Source organism: Anabrus simplex, chromosome 3, assembly GCF_040414725.1.
Source record: "Anabrus simplex isolate iqAnaSimp1 chromosome 3, ASM4041472v1, whole genome shotgun sequence".
Lineage (NCBI taxonomy): Eukaryota > Metazoa > Arthropoda > Insecta > Orthoptera > Tettigoniidae > Anabrus > Anabrus simplex.
The window spans coordinates 355357698-355385680 of record NC_090267.1 but is presented as its reverse complement, the minus strand read 5'-3'; the positions used below and the strand labels follow the sequence as shown (position 1 = coordinate 355385680).

The window sequence follows — 27983 nt, the reverse complement described above, 5'->3', positions numbered from 1 at the left end:
AAAATCTAGTTCAATTTGAAGTTTAAAAACATAATTTTCGAAACGTTTGCACTTGACAAATGGGAGTATAGTATGACCCTGCTTTGAGAACAATAATGTCCTTTTTCTATGTACAACAAATACCTTACAATGCGGAGTACATTGTTCTTTTAGTAACTTGACTTGCGGTGCGGAATATGAAGCGTCTATTAACGAGTGTCAGTTCAACTTCAGGACAATGTCAATCGGAGTGTTTCTATTGAGGCGAGAAGATAAACAAACCACCGTGACCGTTTCAAAAATCTTTTCTGTTTCAAAGCATCGATGTAGCTGACATGTACGGAAGGACTGAGCTTCTGTTCACGCAACACACGGTACATGAAACGTTGTGGTGTCGAGGCATCGAGACAGCTGATTGAGCCGGCGGTGTTTCGAAACACACACACACTACGACCAAAGAGCTGGCGCGGCAGTCATGCAGACACCTCCATACTGACTTTGCATATTCCAACAGTTAATAGACATTATCTATTTTCTATTATCTATTATCTATTATCTATTATCTATCTATTTTAAGCAATGTTTATTTAGTTTATTGTTAACTGTCAGTTTATATTTATTTTCTTTTTGTGAAAGTTCCATGGGGGGGGGGGGTTCTAACCCCCAGTAACCCCCCCCTGGCTACGCCCCTGAGTAGATTGGGATCGTCCAGTATATCACGTCTGCGTAGGGTAACAGAAGATTGCAGATGACACTGAGACAGCATGCAAACATTTGATGTGTAGGAAACAGCATATAAATAAAACCTCAACACTTGAGAATCTTATTTGCATTCACAGCTTCTGAACTCTTATAATTACGTCGTGTAGCGTCAGTAATGAATATAATATAATCGACTTATATCTCGTAAGATTATCTTATATCCTTGTCAGGTATCCTTGAGTTCTAAGGGACCTTTGGTAGGTTTACAGGTCACACCATTTAAGACAAGACTGTTGCCATCGATATTAATGTTAGCACTACCTATACGAAAACAATCCTCTTCACAGCTAATACTGTAGGTTGTATTGCTTTGCCCTATTAAGATTTTCTCTATATCAGGAGCGAAGGGTGAACCGTGTGTGGTGGTGGTGATTGTTAGAGGCAATACAACTAGGCAAACATCCTCTATATAACAATAATCAGAAAAATATGGAAAATGAAGGTATCGGCCAAAGAAAGACAAGGGCTGTGACGGGCGTGAAAATGAAAGTCTCCGTAGGCCTCCAAACGTAACACCACTGGGGCGGATAAGATAGACGATAATTAAGAGTCTGGCAAGAGTATGTGGACCGAGGTCGATAGCTGCAGTCGCTTAAGTGCGGCCACTATCCAGTTATCGGGAGATAGTGGGTTCGAGCCCCACTGTCGGCAGCCCTGAAGATGGTTTTCTGTGGTTTCCTATTTTCACACCAGGCAAATGCCGGGGCTGTACCTTAATTATAGTTCAGTTATTATGAGTTTCGACTTGACGTTTGAGCGCTGCCTTTTGACGGAGGGTAAGTGAATTAATCAACAGCCAATCATAGACAGCCGATCGCTCCGATAGAGCGCGTTAGACTCCAGTTGCGGTTAGCAGTGTTGTCGATTTGTTGTTTACTGTAAAAACGTGCTATCAGCTGTGTGTTGTATTGTGCTCAGTTCTTTTCGCGGTCTTTGTGTGTCTTTGTGCTAGGTTGTTGTTCGTTTATATTTCGCAGTGTAGAGTTTATAAATGTATTGTTTAGTATTTTTAATAGTATAGCGCGTTATATTGTAGTAAATAGTATGTAACAGGTGATCTATTTTATATAGTAGCTTAGTTTAACATTTCGTTCGGTAGTTATATAGTAGGTTAATTTTATGCCCGTGTGTGAATTTGATGTTCTGTCATGTCGACGCCTACGTCTCCCAAGAGAAGAAAGCCCTTCGGACGAGGTACTCCACTAAGGAGCCGGGAAATTGTTTGTAATGTTGGAGAGTCATTCTTGACAAAGCACTAACAATGTCGGCTAGAAAGAATGAGTTGATTAAGTGGTTGAAGGAGCACAATATTTCGGTTCGCGATGACATGGGGAAGGGGGATCTTATGCATCTCTTGAAACAAAACAAGCCCTAGTACCCAGTTTATGTGGTGGATAGCCAGAAGAAACGGGCATAAAGTAGTTCAGACGATTATGTTGAAAACTTTATTATCTCTTTAGGGCCAAGCGAGAGTGAAACCTCAACAGACGATGACAATGCCGATAGTGACTGAGAAATGAGTGGTATATTCGCTTTGTAGGATTATTTCCTTCGTTACGGGAAACTGAATCTAACAGCAACGCGAGATCGTCTACATGGTGAGTAGAAATTTAATTTAATTTTCTCAAGGTTTATCTGTTCGAGCATTGACATATTTTTATCTTGTAGCCTTATCCTAAATGTGTTGTGCATTATTGATCTTACGTGAATCATGTATGTTGCTACAAAGAATAACCGATTATGGACTTATATTCCAGTATTTACATTTGTGTATCGTAAATCAGCTGTTTGTATTCGTGGCAATTTGGCACCACCGGCTGACTTCCGGCTAACTGTCAAGTCGAAACTCATAAAAACGGAACTATAAGGCCACGGCCGCTTCCTTCCACTTCCTAGGTATTTCCTATCCTATCGTCGCCATAAGACCTATCTGTGTTGATGCGACGTAAAACAAATAGCAAAAAAACAAAAAAACAAAAAAAACGAGTAGGTGGAAACAATGCCAAGACTCAGATGAGGGCCCCATGTTCATCAATCCACGCTCCGAAGCTAAGAGCATCTGGGACCCCTTTAAGTCACCTCTTACGACAGGCAGGGATTCCCGTTGGTGTTATTCTACCGCCCCCACCCACAGGGTGTTGAACCGTAGGTGTATTGAATAAATTGCTTTAACTAATCACGGTATTCTGGTGTGATCATGAACTCAGACAAGGAAGGTAGATCTTGTTTTAATGTAGTAGGTTGTTCTGCAATTACGTCTGTGGGTAAAAATTCAATCTGCTTTAATGGTGAAGAAATGAGATCTTCCGTTTCTTCTTCCTTTTCCTCATCCTGCTTCTCCTCGTGTTTGCACGGCCACAGAACTTTTGACAGGCTTAGACAATGATGTAGAATTAAAAATCTCTTGTAGAGGTGTATCAAGTTGCGTTTTCTAAAAAATCAGTACCTACTCGAACAAGATTGAAGTCTTTATATTTATGTCGAATATTGTTTCGTGCACGGATGATGGACTGCATAATATATTTGCTTGATATTGACATTTCAGAACATGTGCCGTCTGTAACCGTTGTATTGACGCTTATAAAATGGGCAAAGCCCATGCGATACCGACCATGATGAACATCACTTTCTTTATCGATAACTAAGAAACATAACAAAAATTGTGATAACCAATATATAGCACACAGATGTTTAAATGGCCTATCAGTGTTAAAATGATCGCCATACACGTACGGCACTGCATATTGAGCTCGTCTTGTCGGAAAAGCACAATGGTAAGAGGTTTGACATTAAAAAATCTACATGTGCATTAATGTTCCATACTAAAGTAGTAGTAGTAGTAGTAGTAGTAGTAGTAGTATTTATTCGCTCATTATGTTCTTTACATATTTACAGATCTCTGGTTCTTAGATACATAACTCTTCTAATAACATTATTACTTGAGAAAAATTAATATTGTAACTAAACCACATATATTACAGAAGTAGTAGTAGTATTGTTATTAACATATTAATACTTGAAATAAATTGAACTTGTAACTATCTCTTGCACACATTAAATACATTATTATTATTATTATTATTATTATTATTATTATTATTATTATTATTATTATACATAACAAAATCGCACCAACCTCAACAGAGTCGAGTAGATATCAGTAAAATACCACGTAAGGTGAAACCTTGTGCGTGGTAATTTAGAATATTAATTTTTTAAATGACGCCTGATGTACGAGTATGGGTATGAGTGAATGATGGATATGATCAACAGCACATGGTGGAGCATCGAATAGAAATTGAATATGGTGACGTGATGTTCTCATGTAGTTATTTCTTCAATAACAGTTTTATTATCCCTGACAAAGGATTTAAGACAATTCAGACTCATTTTCTTACTTAATGAAGTAGTTTGTAAAGAACCGAAAAAGACATTAAAGAATTTTGGAATGAAGTACAAGAGCTTGCGCTTTGTTATGCTAAGTTTGGGTTTGCATAACATACAACGGTGGTACATCTTACTGCGTGCTGAATATTCATGTTTAATGTTCTCAATTATATTTTTGTTTTTGTTAATATACTTGTATATTTCAAGGGCATAGAGCTGTTTTACATTACATTTACATGCACGAATAACGTCTTGCTGTTCTATAACGACATTGTCAACAATCATGAGAGGATTGGGAAGAACATCATCTGGAGACAGTACTTGCTCATATCCATTACATTAAACTGAAAATACCTCAAACCCTCTTTAACCAGAACCTGCATGATGTAGAATAATACACAGCGGTTGATAGAGTGACTTTACCCAAATGTGAATATTCTGAAACTGTAAGTCATTTGAAGAGGTAATGAGTGTGAGCAAAAGATTTCACAAATACTTATAAAGTTTTTAGAGGTTCCACCTATTCAATACAAAACAATGTTGCCTGAATGCATTACAACATGTTAACTTTATTTAGCAGTACTAGTTTCGGTGTTTCTTTAGCGCCATCATCAGCTGCAAGAAAGTCATGAAAACTGGCAATTAATATAAGATATGCATCAACATTTTTGTACAACCAACTCCTATAGACCTTATATTAAAATATTTAGATAAAATACAAATTTATTGTCTCATATTTCTACAAGTTCACAAACTTGTGGGTCAAATGTCACAATTAAAGACAACCTGAAGAAAAAGAAATAAGGTTTGTGTGCGTTCAAAGTTTTTCATCTTGGGGTACTGCGTTGGATCTTGTTTTTTGTTTACTTTGTATTGCTTAAATTATTCGTTTTATTTTTAATGCCTTGTGTGTCTGTTTAATAGCACTGGCCTTCAAGGCTGAATATACTGACTGAGTTAAAACTGTATACATTCAAATTTGTTGGTGTTAAAGCACTAAAATTGTGTCCAATAAAGCAAACAAAGCATCTGAGGATCTGTCAGCACTTACATCATGGAAACCTAAGAAACGTTCCACTATAGTCCCGTCAGCATTAACAAACCTCACAATTACAGAACACTGAGACACCTGTGTGATATCTGTCGACCTGAACAGGAAAAAATCAGCACTCGTCAATTGTGTTTTTAAGAAATTATCGATGTATTTTGAAATGCACTCGATTAACTCATTTTGAATACTCTTTGATTCGCCACTAAACACACTGTTTTCTTAGAATACTGGTTTTGTATTTCTGCAGGACTCCTTGATACCAGCAATGTTAAAAATTCCTTAAAATTACCACGATTTATTGAATTTAATGTTTCATCATGACCACGAAAAGCTAGTTTTTATTTACTTAAATAGAGCACTGCATCAATTACCAACTGAAGGAAAAGCCTATTTAAACGTACATTTTCATTGAACTGCACAATATACAGTCTATCATTTTCCTTCAGGGCATCAGAGATCTTATTTTTGTTTCTTTTCAAAGTCTTCAAATCTAGCTGGCATTTTATATGTTCTGCAGAGTCTGAGTGCTTATGTAAAGAACGTGTTATGTTCAAAAGGGCTGAAAATCCTTCTTTATTCCAAATGTTATTTTTATAGCTAAAGAGAAAGCAGGGCCAACAAAACAACTTCTGTAGAGCTGGAGAGGAGCACAACCATGGAAATTCCTTAAACCAGGATCGTTTGAAACTAAGATTGTAAGATTTACTAGAATGTTTCACTTCTTTTGTTGCACAAATTTGCAGTGATTCAGTAGGGCGACCAAAACGTAGAACTTCATTCTGATCTTCGTTTCTCCAACGTGAAAATGGTGTTTCTAATCAAATAAACACTATATCATAAACAGGATACATGTTTAAATAAAACAGCACAACACTACAAATGAACCTCGATTCGTAAGTACTCGTACTTCACACAGGATGACGCAGGGAAGACGAAACATTCCGATCTTACGGCAACTTCATTTACACATTCCGCTATGATGAAAGTACGCGGATGACGTTACGGCTGGCATGGCAACCGCCAAGGCCAAGCGGTAGGAGGGAGCACTTGGGAGGTAGAGCCAGCTGCGGAATCTCTCGTCTTCACTCAATCTCACGCGCCGTACTGTGGCCGATAGCCGGCGTTTTCGTGAGTTTCCCTGGTTCGCATCAAGTGATGCGAGCTGATGGTGCTCCAAATGCCGTGCGAAAAACATTTTCTTTCCGTTAAACCAACAAATGTCATAAGAAAAATAAATTTTAAAAAATAATTCTGGTAATAAATGGTGAAGTGGCACTTCGCCTACCTCACTGGAAAAGCCGCCCCTGTTACAATGATATACAAAAGTTGAAAACTAGAAAAGCAGCTGGAATTTATAAGATTTCTGGGGATATACTAAAGACAATGGATTGGGATATAGTACCACATCTGAACTACTTTTATGATTATTGTTTGTATAAATGAGCTATACCAAATGCATGGAGAGTTGCTATAGTAACCGCTGTGTATAAAGTAAAGGGTGATAAACATAAAGCCGAAAAGAACGGGCCAGTCAGTTTGACATGTGTTGCATGTAGCTTTGGGAAAGCATTCTTTCTGATTACATTATATATGTTTGCGAAATTAATAACTGTTTCGATAGAAAGGTTGAATTTAGGAAAGGTTATTCCACTGAAGCTCAGCTTGTAGGATTCCAGCAAGATATAGCAGATATCTTGGATATAAGAGGTCAAATGGACTGTATCGCGACTGACCTATCTAAGGCATTTAATAGGGTAGATCATGTGAGACTATTGACAAAAATGTTGCGATTGGACTAGACAAAATAGTGGTTGAATGGGTGGCTATATTTCTAGAAAATATAACTCAGATAATTAGTTAGAATAGGTGAAGCACTATCTTATCCTGTAATCATTAAGAAGGGAATTTCTCAAGGCAGTATTATTGGACCTTTATGTTTTATTAGGCTACATATGTAAATGATACGAGTAAACAACTGAAATCAGAGATACTGTAAGGCTTTTTTACGGATGATGTTATACTGTATAGAGTAATAATTAGTTACAATATTGTGAGCAACTGCAAAAAAGACCTCGACAGTATTGTGAGATGGACAGCAGACAATGGTATGATGATAAACGGGTTAAGGTCAGGTTGAGAGTTTCATTAATAGGAAAAATCAGCTCATATTGAATTATTGTGTTGATGGGGTGAAAATTCCTACTTAGGTGTTAATATAAGGAAATAATTACCTTCATTGGGGTACTCACATAAATAGCATTGTAAATAAAGGGTACAGATCTCTGCACTTGGTTATGAGGGTATTCAAGGGTTGCAGTAATGATGTAAATGAGAGGGCATTTAAGTCTCTTGTAAGAAACGAACTAGATATGGTTCCAGCGTATTGGACCCTCGTCATAAAAACGGCAATTTTCATATTATAATGCAAACTACTGTCAGGATTGTTTACTTACCTTAAACGACTTTGGAGAGGCCATCTGTACAGGACCCGGAATTTTTGACGTGATATCATGCCATGATTTGCTTGACTTTTCTTGTATAATCAAGTCTTCTAGCTTTCCAAGTGATTTGTATGTTCTAAATCTTCTTCCAATTCCACCACTCTGAAAAAGTTTCAGATTATGGCCAATAGAAAGTTCTTATTCGATAACTGTACACGATTATAAATTATTTTCGTTAGATAAACATCGTTATCAGTCTAAATGATCAAATAATTTTCAGTGAAAACAACATAGGTTCATTGGTAGGAAATAGGGCACGAAACAGAAAGCAATAAATAAATAAATAAATAAATAAATAAATAAATAAATAAATAAATAAATAAATAAATAAATAAATAAATAAATAAATAAATAAATAAATAAATATTGAATTGACCGCTTCTCCTATACTTCCCCTCCACTCACGCACCATTTGTGTCAGGCTGAGTGGCTCAGACGGTTGAGGCGCTGGCCTTCAGACCTCAACTTGGCAGGTTCGATCCTGGCTCAATCCTGTGGTATTTGAATGTACTCAAATACGTCAGCCTGGTGTCGGTAGATTTACTAGCACGTAAAAGAACTCCTGCGGGACTAAATGTCGGCACCTTGGCGTCTCCGAAAACCGTATAAGAAGTTAGTGGGACGTAACGCCAATAACATTAATTTTATTAATCACACCATTTGTCATGTCCGCTGGCCTTGCGCGCTCCTCACAGCCAGCGGAGCCAGCGCCTACCCAGTCCAAGCCAGTATGTGCCTGTATTCTCTTGAAACATACACAGTCGAATCACATTATTATTACCACCGGCTAGATGTGCCTTCCGCAGTGCGTAGCCCCGAGACGTGGGGCGGTCATTAGCATCATTATCTTTTCGCTCCAACAAGCCGAGTGCGGTTGTGTATGAGCCACAGATGTTGTGTATATGCGACGCTAGTTTACATCTCGAATTTGAAGGTCCTTGACAATCTGCTTCTCCCAAACATCACGACGGTTTCCTTTTGGTCTTTTCCCAAGAACACTGTGGTTAACGTATGCTCGAGGAGTCCTGTGGGGATTGATTCTTTTCATGACGTGGGCTGGTAAAGCGGATATATAATGCGACCGACAGGCTGGCTGTACACATTGCACTTCCTGCTGTCCTGGGAAACGATTTAACCGAGTTGCATAAACGGATGATTATGGGCTTTCGGTCTAATGGGGGCAGTACTTCAGAAACAACGACGTTTGTGAATTTTTAACGTGTATCTGGGGTAAAGTTAAGTGAGTGGACGAATGACAACATTGAGAATAACCGTCATGGAAAATGCGGAGCTCCACGTGCCATTAATAATCAAGGTGAACGTCAACTATGGCGGTGCATAAAGGCCAACCGATAAGCTATAGTGGAACAGTTCACCGTCCAAACGAAGCAGGGGACATCCAGACACGTCTCTACTGCAATAGTTCAGCTAGTCCTTCTGGGAATGGGGTTCCGGAGTAAACGGAGGTCGACTACACCTATAGGCTACTAACACAAGAACATCGATTACAACGTCTACAATTTGCTCGATACTGTGATGATTGGACTTCTGCTGATTGGCCAATTGGACTTTCAAACCCATTTACCATCATATCATTGTCCGCTGTCCATCTCACAACATTGTCTAGGTCCTCCTGCAGTCGTTCACAACCTTACAACTCGTTTACCACCCTATACAGTAAAACATCATCTGCAAATAGCCTTATCTGTGATCCCAGTTCTTTACTCATATCAATTATGTATATATGAATCACAAAGGTCCAATAATACTGTCCTACGGGACCCCCTCTTAATCATTACACGACCAGATAACACTTCACCTACTCTAATTCTCTGAGTTCTATTTTCTACACATTTATCCGCCCATTCAACCACTCTTTTGTCTAGTCCAATACCGTAGCATTCATTTTCGTAAGTAATCTCCTATGATCTACGCTATCAAAGGCCTTGGGTAGGTCAGTATATTTGACCTCCTGAATCTAAAATATCTGATATATTGCTGGAATCCTATAAATTGAGCTTCACTAGAATACATTTTCTTTCAAACCAGCTAGTACTTTCGCAAACTTGTCTAATATAATCAGAAAGAATTCTTTTCTAGAGCATACAAACAACACATGTCAAGCTGACTGGCCTTCGAAGTAGGGACAGCAGCCAGATGTGCTAGCAGTGACACAGTCAGGTGCTGATTGGTCTCCACAGGTATCTAAGGCCATGCCGTCTGCAGTGAGTTCTACCACTGTTGAAGGGTGCGTAGTGGAGGAGAGAGACGGCGAACACGACGATCGAGGTGGTCACACGTACTGTATGTTCAAATGGATTGAGATCGGGGCTGTCTCAGGACAAGGGAATGAAGTCTTCATCGTGCTCTTCCAGCTATGCGCGGACACTTATAGTTGTGTGGCAAGGCGCATTATCGTGCCGGAACATCCTATACTACCGAGGAAAGATAATTGTTATGCCCGGGTGGACGTGATCACCGAAGAGTGATTCATGGACATTTCGATCAATGGAGCCTTTCATACGGATGATGGGACTGAAATAATACCACGAGAACATTTTCCAGATCATAACACTGTCCCCACCGCCTTGTATTCGCCCAGCAATTGATGCAGTATGTTGGTTCTCCGACGTTAATTACCGGACACTCCGACACCAAGGATCTTTGAGAGAGTGCGGCAGAAATTAATTCGCCGTTGCCATGCATGCATTGAGACTGGTGGTCGTCACTTTGAACAATTACTATGAGCTACGTTGTTGTTATGCGGTGTACGCTGTGTATGTCCATGGTGATCAAGATTTGTGTGAGCGTGGTGAAAAGCAAGATCATGGACACCTTCTACTCTGTAGAAATCTGCCTAAACCATGTAGTATGAAGGATTTGGTGGAAGCCAATAAATGTGCCATCTCGACAGTTGAATACTGGAAAAACAAAGTGTTAATAGAGTAGTTGTAAATACACTGACTGACAGAGCAAATGCAACACCAAGAAGGAGTGGTCAGAACTTTATGCCAATTGCACGGTAGACTGACGTCACGGAGGTATGCTCATGATGTGAAATGCGCCGCTGTGCTGCGCACGTAGCGAACGATAAATGGGACACGGCGTTGGCGAATGGCCCACTTCGTACCGTGATTTCTCAGCCGACAGTCATTGTAGAACGTGTTGCCGTGTGCCACAGGACACGTGTATAGCTAAGAATGCCAGGCCGCCGTCAACGGAACATTTCCAGCAGACAGACGACCTTACGAGGGGTATGGTGATCGGGCTGAGAAGGGCAGGTTGGTCGCTTCGTCAAATCGCAGCCGATACCCATAGGGATGTGTCCACGGTGCAGCGCCTGTGGCGAAGATGGTTGGCGCAGGGACATGTGGCACGTGCGAGGGGTCCAGGCGCAGCCCGAGTGACGTCAGCACGCGAGGATCGGCGCATCCGCCGCCAAGCGGTGGCAGCCCCGCACGCCACGTCAACCGCCATTCTTCAGCATGTGCAAGACACCCTGGCTGTTCCAATATCGACCAGAACAATTTCCCGTCGATTGGTTGAAGGAGGCCTGCACTCCCGGCGTCCGCTCAGAAGACTACCATTGACTCCACAGCATAGACGTGCACGCCTGGCATGGTGCCAGGCTAGAGCGACTTGGATGAGGGAATGGTGGAACGTCGTGTTCTCCGATGAGTCACGCTTCTGTTCTGTCAGTGATAGTCACCGCAGACGAGTGTGGCGTCGGCGTGGAGAAAGGTCAAATCCGGCAGTAACTGTGGAGCGCCCTACCGCTAGACAATGCGGCTTCATGGTTTGGGGCGCTATTGCGTATGATTCCACGTCCCCTCTAGTGCGCATTCAAGGCACGTTAAATGCCCACCGCTACGTGCAGCATGTGCTGCGGCCGGTGGCACTCCCGTACCTTCAGGGGCTGCCCAATGCTCTGTTTCAGCAGGATAGTGCCCGCCCACACACTGCTCGCATCTTCCAACAGGCTCTACGAGGTGTACAGATGCTTCCGTGGCCAGCGTACTCTCCGGATCTCTCACCAATCGAACACCTGTGGGATCTCATTGGACGCCGTTTGCAAACTCTGCCCCAGCCTCGTACGGACGACCAACTGTGGCAAATGGTTGACAGAGAATGGAGAACCATCCCTCAGGACACCATCCGCACTCTTATTGACTCTGTACCTCGACGTGTTTCTGCGTGCATCGCCGCTCGCGGTGGTCCTACATCCTACTGAGTCGATGCCGTGCGCATTGTGTAACCTGCATATCGGTTTGAAATAAACATCAATTATTCGTCCGTGCCGTCTCTGTTTTTTCCCCAACTTTCATCCCTTTCGAACCACTCCTCCTTGGTGTTGCATTGTCACTGTCAGTCAGTGTATATTGTAGTGATTTCGGACACGGATAAATAAATAAATGTCCATAACATAATAAATATGCATTTCCGACCATTGGTTCCCTATCTCAATATAGGCTAATCGGTTGTGAACCTACTATCGCCCGTTCCAATTTGACCCAAAAGATTGAGACACTCTGTATTGGTATAAGGGACACGTGGTTTCTGGTGGCTCGTTTCAGAGTAATAATGTAATTATTATTTATAAAATTTGTTACCTCAATCATCCTTGTTTCTGTAAAAATACCTTCACAACAGTAAAAGAAAAGTAATATGCAATAACCAAAACGTATAGGCCTAACAAAACGCACAGAGTAACGCCAAGACTGTAATATGCAATAACTAAATCGTACAACACAAAACACAGAGTAATGCAACAATCTTCAGACGAAACACATACACTTTTATCACACTGTGTTCAAATTTGTTCGGTCAGAACGTAACCAATGCAGAACAGTTCACTTACAGGACAAAATTCCGACATCCCAGCGTCTGTCAAGAACTAGCATTTAGGACGGACCTAAACCAATTATTATTATTATTATTATTATTATTATTATTATTATTATTATTATTATTATTATTAGTGCAGTATAAAACAACGCATTAGGAACAAATTAACTTTTGTTGATTTTCGAAAGGCTTATGATACTATCCATCGTGAATCATTACTACATATCCTTACTGAATTTGGTCTACATCGGAAACTTGTTAACCTTATTGCGGTCACTCTGAGAAATGAAATCTCTGAACCATTTGAAATTCACACTGGTCTTCAACAGGGAGATGGATTATCCCCATTAATTGTGTGCTGGGAAAAGTTATGCGTGAATGGAGTAAGGTATGTCCTCCGACTGTAAAGATTGGAGGAAATACTGTATTCGACTAAACTGTCTTGCATTTGTTGATGATCTGGAGCTATTAGCAAATAGTATACAAGAAGCAAAATTTCAAGTAGAGGTATTAGGAAGATTAGCAGCAAAGGTTTGGTTGAAAATATCTTTTGAGTAAACGAAAGTGATGCCATCCTTTAAAGTTGACACTCCATATATTATATTAAATAATACTCAGAAAATAACATTTGTTATTAAATTTAAATATCTTGGTGAAATCGTCACTTGGAATGGTAATGAAAAAGCATCCATAGTGTAACAGGATAATTGTTCAAGTCGGCTAGCTAGGAATGAGACTGACACAGGGTGAGTCCGGTCTCTATCTGAATTGTTACAGAAAGGAGAGATTGGGATGAAAGAAGTATAATGGACTCTTTCTTAAAATTGTTGAAGACTTTATTCACAAAAATAAATGTTAAATTTCACATCACCTCAGTACAGAAGCTTTTATGAGTGCCCTCCTGGGTCTGGGCTGTTAATGTACACTGCGGTCCTACTATTGCTCGTTCACCCTTGAATCGTCTTCCCATGAAGGTCTGGAAGATCTCGAAAATCTAGAATGTCTCGAAGTTCTCGAAATTCTAGAAGATCTAGAAGCTCTCGAAGATGTAGAAATAGAACACGGCAATACACGTGTGCCCGAAATGTACTCGTTTAGACAGAGTAATGGTTTCAAAATACTGTAAATCAATAGTAACGACAGAATGTCACTTAGATCTGATCGCACTTGAAAAATTAAGACTGAATGTTACTACAGTTGAAGTTACATAGTCGAAAATATTAGATTGAGTTAAATGTGAAACTTAACTCGAAATAAAAAATGGAATTGAACTTGTGATGTATCAGCCACTTAGGAAGAAACAATAAGTATGTCACTTTATCACAGTCAAATAACATCGGCTGAAGAATAACATGAAAAAGTAAAGTACTCCATTCGAGATTGCTTTTAAGTTCACAGTCTTTGATTGGAAGTCATCACTGTAATAAATTGTAAATAAATATTTTTATCTTGTGAATTTAGTCCCGTTCACTTCATTTGATTAAGCAAATACAGTCTTTGATTGGAATTAATCACTGTAATAAATAAAGATTTTATGTATTGAAATTAGTCCCTTTCAATTCACTTAGATTATAAGTAATAATGTTATAATGCAAACACAGTCTATTCGAGAACATTCCTGAGTTCGATGTATTTACAGATACAAGTTCTATCTTAAGAATGCGAGAAATGTCCTTCGCACGTAAAACACAAGTTTAAGGAATCACAAAATCGTGATAGAGTCCTACTTAGAATGCCATTCATTTGAGAAAATATAAGTTCGATCGTAATGGTTTACTCGGTTATGTCGATCATATAGTATGAAGTTTACTGTTTGGAAAAATTTCGAAGACCTTTTGGATTTAAACACTAAGTTAATCATTTGGAAATCATTACACTCGTGAGGGAGGAAAATACAAGCTAATTACACCCGTGCTGGTCACACAAATAATTAATGCCATGAAATGCACGTAAATTGACATGTCTTAATTCACAGTGGAACTTCTCTGTCACACGCGAACGGTGTTGAATTTTCTAAGTCCGATACGAAACATCGTAGAGTTAAAGTTATTATTACGCAGACTTTCAAACACTCGACGAGAATCGAACTTGTAACTCACATCGCGGCGGTGTAGAACCATCTTGTCAAGAAAATATGCCTCCCTTTCATACACGATTCTGGAGAATTGGGGCTATTTTATTCTATTTAATATCTTCCTTAATCTTCGATGGATTTCCTTCAAACTTGGAATGTTGTTGGCAAAAAATTGGTCAACACGATGACATTATTCATTTAATCGTATTCTAGTCCCAACAAAAGTTATTAATGATAGAACATTTGGAATGTTCTCTCGGCTGGCGCAATTTAGCCTTGACTGAGATCTGCAGGACGTGACGTCACACGCTCCACGTTGCTCACAGCTGATGCATTGTAAGCCGGCCGGGCATTATCGCACGGAGTTCAACTTTAAACATCGGGAACTCTGTTTCGTACCAGCATTCCTGGTACAATAGATAATAGAACTCTAGAACTGAGACGATCACAACAAATTGCATGGCCGAGTTACAAATAACAGTCTCTTTCAAGTAATGCTAAATTTCGCCATTATAACTCCGTCATCAAACCAGAAGCAACGTATGCAAGTGAAATACACTGACTGACAGAGCAAATGCAACACCAAGAAGGAGTGGTTCGAAAGGGATGAAAGTTGGGGAAAAAACAGAGACGGCACGGACGAATAATTGATGTTTATTTCAAACCGATATGCAGGTTACACAATGCGCACGGCATCGACTCAGTAGGATGTAGGACCACCGCGAGCGGCGATGCACGCAGAAACACGTCGAGGTACAGAGTCAATAAGAGTGCGGATGGTGTCCTGAGGGATGGTTCTCCATTCTCTGTCAACCATTTGCCACAGTTGGTCGTCCGTACGAGACTGGGGCAGAGTTTGCAAACGGCGTCCAATGAGATCCCACACGTGTTCGATTGGTGAGAGATCCGGAGAGTACGCTGGCCAAGGAAGCATCTGTACACCTCGTAGAGCCTGTTGGGAGATGCGAGCAGTGTGTGGGCGGGCATTATCCTGCTGAAACAGAGCATTGGGCAGCCCCTGAAGGTACGGGAGTGCCACCGGCCGCAGCACATGCTGCACGTAGCGGTGGGCATTTAACGTGCCTTGAATACGCACTAGAGGTGACGTGGAATCATACGCAATAGCGCCCCAAACCATGATGCCGCGTTGTCTAGCGGTAGGGCGCTCCACAGTTACTGCCGGATTTGACCTTTCTCCACGCCGACGCCACACTCGTTGCGGTGACTATCACTGACAGAACAGAAGCGTGACTCATCGGAGAACACGACGTTCCGCCATTCCCTCATCCAAGTCGCTCTAGCCCGGCACCATGCCAGGCGTGCACGTCTATGCTGTGGAGTCAATGGTAGTCTTCTGAGCGGACGCCGGGAGTGCAGGCCTCCTTCAACCAATCGACGGGAAATTGTTCTGGTCGATATTGGAACAGCCAGGGTGTCTTGCACATGCTGAAGAATGGCGGTTGACGTGGCGTGCGGGGCTGCCACCGCTTGGCGGCGGATGCGCCGATCCTCGCGTGCTGACGTCACTCGGGCTGCGCCTGGACCCCTCGCACGTGCCACATGTCCCTGCGCCAACCATCTTCGTCACAGGCGCTGCACCGTGGACACATCCCTATGGGTATCGGCTGCGATTTGACGAAGCGACCAACCTGCCCTTCTCAGCCCGATCACCATACCACTCGTAAAGTCGTCTGTCTGCTGGAAATGCCTCCGTTGACGGCGGCCTGGCATTCTTAGCTATACACGTGTCCTGTGGCACACGACAACACGTTCTACAATGACTGTCGGCTGAGAAATCACGGTACGAAGTGGGCCATTCGCCAACGCCGTGTCCCACTTATCGTTCGCTACGTGCGCAGCACAGCGGCGCATTTCACATCATGAGCATACCTCCGTGACGTCAGTCTACCCTGCAATTGGCATAAAGTTCTGACCACTCCTTCTTGGTGTTGCATTTGCTCTGTCAGTCAGTGTATTATTCAAACTTAATACCCAAGCATCAACAGACAATCAATTATTGACATGATGAGAAACCGGAGGACTGCATTTTTTGGACACATATTCTGTTTGCCAAATTTTAGACTTCTAAAACAGTATTTTATTCCTTTTGGAATAGTAAAACAAAAACACTTGGTTTAAAGAGATACAAAGAGATTTGGATGAAATGAAAATTACTACAGAGCACAGTCTAACCAGGGCGAGTGAGGAGTACGGACGTGCAGTGTGAAGTGTGCCAGGTGAGCGGAGTGGGAGCGAGGTGCGGGCAGGACGAGTTGAGTGATAAGAAAGATGTCTAGCGTCGAGCAATATAGGGCCATCATTGGAGGATGGCAGGGAAGTTTGTTACAGCCAAGAACAAGGAAGCCAGCTCAGGGAGGAGGCTGAAAGGCGAGATGCTGTTGGTGGCTTCGGTGGTCACTGTCCTACTGGTTATTGGGGGTGTTGAATTAAACCCAGGACCACAGGGCAGTGGCAATATGAATTGGGAGGACGTGGAAGTAATAAGGAAAGTGGTCAAGAGCGTTATAGAAGAACTTTGCCCGTTTGAGCAGTTAAATGATACAAGAACAAGGCAAGGAGCATGAAAAGACGAGAAGGTGGATCCAAGAAAGCACTAATGAAGTCAAAGGCAAAGTGGAAAACAGTGAGAGAGAGGTAGAACTTTTAAAGGAGAGAATAAAAAACATGGAAGAGGAGGTAGAGACATTGAAGAAAGAAGTTGAAGCCCACAGACATGAAACCGTGAGAAAGCTATCTTTATTTATGAAGAACAAGAAGAGAAGAATGAGTCTAAAGTGAACATAATATACAAGAGGTAGATGTAATACAACAAAAATGAAAATAAACTTCAGTGAGGTAGATATAGATGACGTAAAGCGGATAGGAAGGCGGAGGGGATGCAGACCTATAAAGATCACGTTGATATCCTCACTGATGGCGGACATAATAATCAGAAATGCTGGAAACCTACGGGAAAAAACGTGTATTAAGAGAGATGGGGTAGAGATGGGATTATAAATTTCAAAATCCTGAGAAAGCATTTGATTAGAGCAAAACTGCAAGGGTTGAGAGCTTATGTTAGAGGCCAAGTGCTGGTGGTGTCCAATGGAAAATGGTCTCGGGAGTGGGGAGTAGAGAAGCTTTTACCTATGGAAGACGATTTACATAAGGGCGAAACGAGTGTAGATGAGGGAGTGCAGGTGGAAAATGTGCATATCACTAAGAGAGGAGCACCGTGTAGAAGTGATTCCTTTGAAGCAATCATGAAAAGAGTCGATGAAGAAGCAAATGGTAGGAGGATGGAAGTAGCCAGGAATGTAATAAATGAACTAGTGATGGAGGTCTGCGCGAGAGAAGAAAGTAGGAGACAAGAAGCAGTGATGGAAGAAGAGGCACAGGAAAGGTCGAGTGGGCATAAACGAATCGAAAATAATGGTCGGAGGGAAGGAGCTAAAGTAAGAGGCGCCTTGACTAAAGGGAGAAGCCTGAGTCTGAAGGAGCTATGGGGCTAAACTAATGAAGGAGTAATTACGAGAAGCAAAAAAGACAAGTGGCAGTAGTAAGTAATATGGAGTGTCTTCGAAATGATTAGTGTATTAAAAAAAAGAGTGTGACTGTATACATGATTAGAGAGATATTGAGCGTGATTTATCTGATAAAAGATAATTGTATTTGAAATGTCTAGTGTCTTGTGTATATAGTACAAAAAGGAAGTTGTATTTGGTATGCAAGTGAACGGTGGTCTGTGGTGAAAGTAGGTGTGTTCATTGTGAGAAAGAGGGAGAGGATGAGGTGGAGCTGGAGCTGGAGGTATATATTATTAAGTCGGTAAATATAGATAGAGAGTTTGTTAGTGTGATAGTGTTATCTGTATGGAGGGAACCTGCTGAAATGTTTAAGTGTGGAGATGGAGAAGTGATGGATGACGGAATAACAGAATTCAAGAAATGAGAGGGAAGAGAATTGATAAGTGGTGTTTGTTTATAGAAAGTGTGTTGCGTTTATTTTAATAAGTTGTAATGGTAAAATTTAATGTGGAGATGGTATATGGTGATATAAGGTTGAGAAAAGTGAATATCTGGTGTAATGATAGTTGGTATATGTCAGATGTGTTGTCTATTGAATTAGAGTGAAGTATGGTAATTTTAATATGGAGTCTGTCTTAGTATTTCAAGGTAATTTGGAAGAGTAATTAGTTGAAGGAGAAGAGATGGTCTCAGGTGGATAAGCATATTTTATTGATAAGGTGTTGCGCTGTTTGGTATTTTAAGGTAATTTGAAAAATAATTAGGAAAAGTATAAGAATTAGGGTGAATTTATTAGTGAAATGTGGCTTGGAGGTGTGATTATGGAGGTGGGTGCCTGTATAGTGAATTCAAGGATGGTGAAGTGTGATTATGAGATGTTTGTTTATAGTTTAGATGTTATATGGTGGTATAAGGCTGAGAAAAGTGAATATGTTGGAGGTGTTGTTTATTGGATTTAAGAGTGAAGTATGATGGTTTTAGAAGGTTGCGATAATTGAATATTTGGGGTAATGATAGCTGGTATATGTTAGATATGTTGTTTATTGGATTTAAAAGTGAAGTATAGTAATTTTAATATGAAGTATGGCTTGGTATCTTAAAGTAATTTGGTAGAGTAATTAGTTGAGGGATAAGAGTATGATTTATGTGCATAATTATAATTGATTGATGAGTCGATGTACGATGTATAAAAGATGGACTTGGTGGCATGAGATTATAAAGTTGGATACCGATTTAAGGTCATTTGTGTGTTTATTAAGCAAATTAATGGTTTGGTTTGTGAAGAAAGACGGCGTTGTTTTGACGAGGAAGTAGTTCAAGTGTTGGAACGTGGGGGCTGGATCAGCAGTGTAACTGGGCCAAGATATATGACGGAATGTGCCGAGTCGGCGAGGCCAGTCAGATGGGAGGTGTAGATCTTTCAATAACTGCATGTGCCGTACGGCCAATGTTTTATTATAACTTTATTTCTAATTATGCGCTTATCCTTTGCAAGGGCTAACGGATCTCCGGAAGTGAGTTGACCGTGGGCCATTTGTTTATTTGTATTATTATTATAGTTTCCATATCATTTTAATTGCCGTATTAACACTGCCATTTTATTTGCCACTGTAATTTTGCCTGTGTGTCATTGTTCATCGCATATGACGTTTAAGTTGGACGTGGCATGAAGAGACCGAGGATGGCTGCTGTGGTGACCCTCACTTTGGGGGTCACGTTCCCGGAGTATCCGACGGACTTCATGGCATGTCCAAGGAGTATTTGTCCGATTGCCTTTTATTGTATTTTAGTCTCATTTTATTTCATTTTGCTGGTTTCTTATTTTATGTCGTTTACTAGATTCTAATGTACTGTACTTTTGCATCCTGTAACTGGTTTAGGCTATTCCAAATTTGAACCATGTATTGGGTGGAAACCTGTGAAGGTCAATAAACTACTACTACTACTACTACTACTACTACTACTACTACTACTACTACTACTACTACTACTACTACTACTACTACTACTACTACTACAGAGCAAATTGAAAACAGAAAAGAGAAGAAGATTCTAAACAACAAATATACATAACTATCACTTAAAACATCAAAACGTAAGTAGTATGTTATATCAGCAGAAGAACGGACTGCAAGATCGTCTAGAATGAAGAAGTTTTGGTAAAAGAAGAAATGGTCAAGTTTAAAAAAATGAACTTATTTTTTATGTACGTATTTTTAGAATATTTTATTGTATAAGGTAGATTTTCGTGCCCAGTGTGGGCGTAAATAGTGCGAATAAATACGTGATCAGTACAATACAGATACAGGGCTAATTGAGGCAACAAACCAAACGAAATGCAATTACTCGGCAACGAGCCACCGGAGATCACGGGTCCATTATACCAATATACTCAGAAAGCATCCCTGAACAACCTCCGAAAGTTTGTCGGTGGTGTTCGGGTTCACCCTGTATATCTCTTGTCGTACTAGGTTCCCCGTGGTCTTTAAACATGAACTGGCTCGACCTCCGCCGAACTGAAGTCTCGTCAGAGAGGATCACATGATCCTAAATACGATTTTTAACTCCATCTCGGCAAAGGCAAAGGCAAAGGCAAAGGCAAAGGAGACCTTCTGTTAATTGGAGAGAGGACCTTTTTTGACAGCTTTTGGGCACTGGAGTTCGGCTTCTCATAATCATTTACGGACCTTGTTTGGACATCCCGGAATATTGGTCGCCTGCATGAGCTCTGCCGAGTTTAAGAACGAGTTCTCCTGTGCAGTTTAACTGAACTGTTTTCTTCTTCGTTGATAGAAACCCTCTTTAAACTAGTGCCCGGTAGACGTCTATTGTCACCTGGCACTCGCCACTGCGGAATCCATCTCTGAACAGCCCTCGACACAACCCACCCCGAATCGCTACCTCAAGAATGCTAAAATTGCTGTGTTGGACGATAGCCAGCACTTGCTGTCTTGATGCGTGTAAATAATGTGCCATGCCAGAATGGTGTGAAGCTTTCGCATCGAAGTTAACTCAGAAAAAGTTGGTGTGTTTGTTACCTGACGTTATCACGGCGTATTCATTCGAAATAACGTCCACGCTGGGATTCGAACCTTAGCTGTTACAGTAGGTACGAATTCTGATGTTTGATAAAATCATTGCCTCATTACTCGTGGTACTGGCGTCTTTCGAGATAATAATACTTGTTCTACGGTCCAGCCATTTTACGGTAAGTATTGTCAGTAGACAGCGCTGATGGTGTTTTTCCAGATCTTCATTGTCAGAATGCAGTCGAATTATAGCAAGCAACCTTACCAGAACCAGAAAATCGCCACAAGAACGAACATTTGCGAGTTTTCCGTACCCGACGCTTCTTGTAGGACGCTGTGCCCAGAAGCCTGAGAGGTGCACGGCAATGGCCGCTGAGTCCTCAGTACGGTCGTGGTGGTGATTATTATAAGAGATAGTACAACTGGGCAGCCATCCCCTATTAACACTAATCAGAGGGGAAAATGGAAGGGGCCTGAAACTTCGAAAAATGAAGGTATCAGCCAAAGAATGACAAGGGCCATGAAGTGCGTGAAAATTAAGGACTACCTAGACCTCGATACCTAATACTGTCAGGGTTATAAAAGAACAAAATTTGACCAACAGAGGTCGGACAGGATAGTTGTAAGTGAGGAGCCTGGTACAAGTAAGTGGAAGCAATGCCAGGACTCAGCTAATGGGCTTGTGGTCACCAACACACGCCTCCAAGTTAAGAGCCCCTAGAGACCCTTTTAGTCACCTCTTGTGACAGGCAGAGGATACCATGGGTGTTATTGTACTGCCCCCACCCACAGGCGGATCCCATCGTTGCCATAAGACCTCTCTGTGTCGGTGTGACGTAAAGCAAAATTGTCAAATTTAAAAACATGGAAAATGGAAGTGTATATATAGGTACTTTAAGGCAGAAACATGTTCCAGAAATGACTTTACAGGAATCATTAATGGGCGGGGGGAGCGTACAATACATGCGAAGATTTAAAGAAGGCAGAAGCATTCAGTCAACTGTATGTAAAGATAGTTTAACATAAGGATAATGTACAGGTAGAGGAGATGACTAATATTAGTGGAGTACTAACATTTACCTACAATAATGACGATATTTACAAAAAGATACAAAATTTGAAAGCTAGAAAAGCAGGGAAATTGATGAGATTTTCGAGATACACAAAGCAATGGGTTGGGATATACAGTAAGCTAGTATCATAGTGATGGTGCTGGTGGTGGTGATTTTTATTTTAAGAGAGAGTACAACTTGGCAACCATCCTCTATATAACACTAATCTGTGGGAAACATGTATGGGACCCGACACTTCGAAAAATGAAGGTATCGGCCAAAGGAAGACAAGGACCACGAAGGGCGTGTAATTGAAGTACTCGCTAGGCCTCACAACCTAATACTGTCGGGGTCGGAAAGGAACAAGTGTTGAACAAGGGAGGTCGGATATGATAGATGAAAGTGAGAAGTCTGGCACAAGTAAGTGGATGCAATGCCAGGGCTCAGCTGAGGGTCCCGTGGTCACCAACCCACGCTCCCAAGTTAAGAGTCCCTGGGCCCCTTTTAGTAGCCTCTTACGACCGGCAGGGGATACCGTGGGTGTCATTCTACCGCCCCCAACCGCAGGGGGAGCTAGTATCATATCTGAAGTACTTCTTTGATTTCTTTGGAGCTGTACGAAATGAATGTTGAGTCACTATAGTAGTTCCAGTGTACAAACGAAAGGGTGATAAACATAAAGCAGATTATTACAGGCCATCTAGCCTGACATGTGTTGCATGTAAGCTCTGGAAAATTGATTATATTAAGGGGACACTATAGTGAAATTTCTAACTTCTATATTTTTCAATGAATTTTTTCCATATCTTTTTCTGCGGTGTAACTCCTCAGATATAGTAATGCAACCAACATTCAATATTGCACCTACACAACTTTTTGAGTAGGATTTTTTTTACTTTCCTTTTACCAGCATTGTTAAAAAAAGTTCCTTGCATCACAATATTTTTCCATTTGGCACCAAATTTTGCACAAATATGCTGTATAGTTATGCCAACAAACATCAGTATCACAGTTTGTTGTTTGAGAAATATATTGGCCTGTAGAATTTCTTAAAATGTAATGTTTATGTTTTCTAAAAAAATATGTGTACACACAAAATTTGGTAGGTCACAAAAAATGTAATCATCTTAAACAGAAAAATACACACTGACATTTATGCACCAACTATCTAGCTACTACTGTGTAAAATTTCACCTACATCAGACAAAAATTGCGTGATGGATTATTTTTGTGAAAGAAATCATGAAGATTTTGTTAAGCCATAAAATGCAAAATAAAAATCTATGCAACTTCACTCATTTTAGAACTGTCCAGCACAATAAGTATACCCTTCAGACTTCTATCTTCTCTCCTCCAGTGATATTTTCATCACTTTATTCTTTTTCCTTAGCTCTTTGCTTTCACCTGAGCTCCTTTTCCTGCTTTGCTGTAAGCGCCTTTGGTCTCGCTGGTGACTGATGTCCACAGCAGTACTGAAGGACTTCAAGTGTTCTAACATACCCCATATCGAACTTACAGCACTCACAATACCAGTCTGAAGTTTATTCCTAGTAACAAATACCCTTCTTTTGGACATTTGGATATTTATTCCAGAGAACACTGTGAAGGCTCTCATTTGGATTTTGTGTCTTCCCTTTTGTGCACATTTGTAGCAGTGCATCTGATGCAAGTCTCTGATATGTTGAAATTATTTTTAAAACTATATCATACAGAATACTACATCTGCTACTCAATGCTTAGATTACATTTGAAATCCAAATGAGAGAGACGTAAGAAAGGGAAAGCAGCAACTGGAACGGGTTGTCCAGTAGAGCATGGGCCATTTAAAAAATAAAAGCATTTTTCGAAAGAACACACATCAGGGTATTTTTTTAGAGTTCTAAACCCAATTTTGATATTTTCCTCGAAATTCATTAAATTTCACTATAGTGTCCCCTTAAACAGGTTTGTGTTTCTAGCTGGTTTCATATAAGGAAGTTCGGGTTAAGAAAGGTCATTGGAGTAAGTCTCAAATTTTCAGGGTTCCATCAAGACATAACAAATATTTTAGATTCAGGAGATCGAAGGGACAGTATCGCTATTTACCTATTCAGGGCTTTTGTAGGGTTGGTCATGGGAGACTACTGATGAAAATGAGATCTATTGGATTAGTCAAAAAGTGATTAAATAGGTGGCTACATTTCTAGAAAATAGAACTCAGAGAATTGAAGTGTTATCTGCTCCTGTAATGATTAAGAGAGGGGGGAGGGGTCCCGCAGGACAGTATTAATGGACCTTTATGTTTTATTTTCTTATATATATGATATGTTTAAAGAAATGGAATAACACATAAGGCCTTTTGCGGATAAAGTTATACTGTATAGAGTAATACACCGACTGAGCAAATGTCATGGGATAGCGGAGCACTGATGCGCAGGTGTGTTGTCTGCGCACCACACGCCCCCTGTGCCAGCGGCAGCTGTATAGGAGACCTTGTGAGCAGTGGCTGTGCATGTGACAGGTGTAACATGGAAAGTCGTCGTGAGCTGACCCCGTTCGAACGGGGTATGGTGCTCGGTACCCGACGGATGGGAAGTGCGATTTCGGAAGTGGTGCGGGAATTCGGCTTCACACGATCAACCGTGTCCAGGGTGTATCGTAAATGGTTGAATTCGGGTGCCACCGTCCACAACAGACGAACGACCGGCCGTCTATCCATCCTCGATGACCGTGACCGGAGACATCTGAGACGGATTGTCAATAGTGACAGATGGGCAACCGTGCAACAAATTACGGCTCAATTCAACACAGGCCGTGCTAGACACGTCTCCCAGTGGACAATCCGTAGGAACATGGGTTCTATGGGGTATGGGAGCCGGCGCCGCACACGGGTGCCACTGTTAACCCAACGTCATCGGGCACAACGACGCGCATTTGTCTCCAGTCACCAGGGATGGACAGTGGAACAATGGCGTAACGTGATATAGTCGGACGAATCACGATTTCAACTGCACCATGCCGATGGGAGGCACCGTGTATGGCGCAGACCACATGAAGCGATGGATTCCGCCTGCCTCGAAGGTGTGGTCCAGGGCGCTGGTGTCTCGGTTATGGTCTGGGGTGCATTTTCCTGGTATAGAATGGGCCCCTAGTTGTTCTGGAAGAGACTTTGAATGGTACGCGGTATGTTGAGCTGCTCGGAGACCATTTCCACCCATTTTTGGCCTTCCAGCGCCCAGACGGTTCTGCGGTGTTTCAAGATGATAACGCGCCGCCACATCGCTCCCACGTCGCCCGGGAATGGTTCCAGGAACATGCAGCGGAGGTCCAACGACTGCCATGGCCACCCAGGAGCCCCCATATGAACCCTATCGAGCATATCTGGGATGTCCTGGGACGCAGGCTCCGTGCCATGGATCCTGCACCCACGAACAGACCAGCATTGGCGGCCGCTCTGCAAACGATTTGGTGTCAGCTGCGTCCAGAGGACTACCATGGACTTGTTGACTCACTTCCACGGCGTCTCACTGCAGTTCGCAGAGCCAGAAGAGGCCCCACACGTTATTAGGTGATTATCCCATGACATTTGGTAAGTCAGTGTAAATAAGTTACAGGATTGCTAGCAACTTCTAAAAGACCTGGACAAAGTTGTGAGATAAACGGAAGACAATGGGGTGCTGATAAACGGGGTGAAACGTGAGGTTGTTAATTTCAACAAGAGGTCTCTTCAGTTTTCATTACTCTGTTGATGGAGTTAAATGTATTTCATGGGAATTGCAGTAAGTACCTAGGTGCTGCTAATATAAAGAAAGATTTTCATTGGGGTAATCACATTAACGAGGTTGTAAATAAGGGTTATGGGTCTCTTCATACGGTTAGGAGGGTACTTACGGCTTGTAATAGGGATGTAAGGGAGAAGGCGTAAAAGTCATTGGTAAGACCCCAGTTAGAGTATGGTTCCAATGTATGGGACACTCACGACGATAACATGATACGAGAACTGGAACAGATCCAAAGGAAAGCAACACGGTGTGTTCCCGGTGATTTCATACAAACGAATAGTGTTACGAAAATTTTACACTCTTTGGGCTGGGTAGATTTTAGAGTAACGAGACGAGCTGCTCGGCTAAGTGGTATGTTTCGTGTTGTCAGTGGAGAGATGGCAGAAATGGCATTAGTATAGACTACGGATAATCTTGAGTGGAGTTTTTAAAAGTAAGAAAGTACACAATATGAACATGAAGGTGGAATTCAAGAAAACTAATTGGGGCATGTATTCGTTCAAAGGAAGAGAAATTAGGGAAACGTTCGATTATTTTCCAACTTCTCTGAAATTATTTAAGAACAACTAGGCAAATATTTGATTAGGAACCTGTCACTTTGGCGACAGTTCTAAATGTAGATCAATTGTAAATATAATGTAATATATACCTCCACATTGGGTTGACGTTGGGAAGGGCATCGGACCGTAAACTGGACAAAATCTACACCAAGTACCGACCTCAATGAATTGGGAAAAGTTCAGGAAGAATAACATCATAACAATGTTTAATGTCCTTTTTTTGCCGTCGATTTTAAGATACTATAGTGTCGAAATTTTATCCCTCAGGAGCTATTTAATGCCTCAGAAGCCAACGACACGGAGTTATCACATTTAAATACCGTCAAATGCCACCGACCCCAGTCGGGTTCGAACCAGCTACCTACGGAACAGAAGGATAACGACTAATCGACTGTACCACTAAGGTCGGCAGAATTATTCTTGCTTTGTGGTGATTGTGATGGTGATCTTGTTAAGAGGAAATACAAGTAGGCAACCATCCTGGCTTAACACTAAATCAGACCGACCCTTCGAAAAATGAAAGCATCGGGAAAATAAAGAGAAGTTCCATGAATTACATGAAAATGAAAGATTATCTAGGCCTCGCGAACCTATTACTGTCGGGTTCGGAAAATAACCAGAGCTTACCAAGGAAGGACAGACTGGAAAGTGTAACGGTTCAAATCCTGTTACAAGATTATATCTGTATTACTATTATTATTATTATTATTATTATTATTGTAACTATTATTATCATTTAATTCAATTCTGTAATCTGATTTCGCTATGAAGTAATTGATTATCGCTTGCGTGATTGTAGTTAATTTGTTATTTATATATGTGTGTGTAGATTAACATTAAAGACATGTAAAGTAAGAGTTGCTGCATAATATCGGATATAGATAAATTGTGTGAAATAACTTTTGACATTGCAACATTGTGCAATACTGCTAGCGTAACTGTCGAGTCATCGCTCTGTCATTGTGTGGATTTAGCGATGAGCTCATTTTTAGGATATACCTTACAGCCGCCTTAGGCTTTTTCACAACAACTGCATCAGTTTGAGTTGTGTGGGAGTAACATCACAGTTATTTTTGGAGATTGCGTAAGTGTATCAACTAATGGCTGTATAAGCTAACCGTATATTATAGCGTCAGTCATTTGAAAGGGGAGGCCTCAGTCGGTCAGTCAGTCGGAGAGTTCAGTTAGTTGGAAGCAGTTGGTTGGAAGGAGGTGAATGGAGAGACTTGCCATGAAGTCATTGGTCAGTGGGATACGGAGCTTTGCCATACGGAGTACTACTGAGATGGTAGTAGTCAGTCATCTGGATGGAGAAGCCTGAGACACCTATAGCAGATAACAATTCAAAGGAATACGTCGTAATAACACTCAAAGTGTTCAAGTACTGTAAAGTGAACCAGTGTAGGATAAATTTCTTGTACAACTTTTTAAATGTCCGGTCAAGAGGAATTCAAA

The 27983-nt window shown here is 41.2% G+C and overlaps 1 protein-coding gene across 3 annotated transcripts in view; it reads right to left on the bottom strand.

Moving 5' to 3' along the window:
- The window catches only part of LOC136867335 (uncharacterized), a 190742-nt gene that overhangs the window by 85216 nt on the left and 77543 nt on the right, over positions 1-27983 (bottom strand). For all 3 annotated transcript variants that reach the window (XR_010859665.1, XM_067144498.2, XM_067144496.1), the window contains exon 2: positions 7633-7782. Coding sequence is in view for 2 of the 3 variants with exons in the window: in XM_067144498.2 (XP_067000599.1) it covers positions 7633-7782 (150 nt within the window). In the remaining variant the exon portion in view is untranslated. The remainder of the gene's footprint in view (positions 1-7632; positions 7783-27983) is intronic.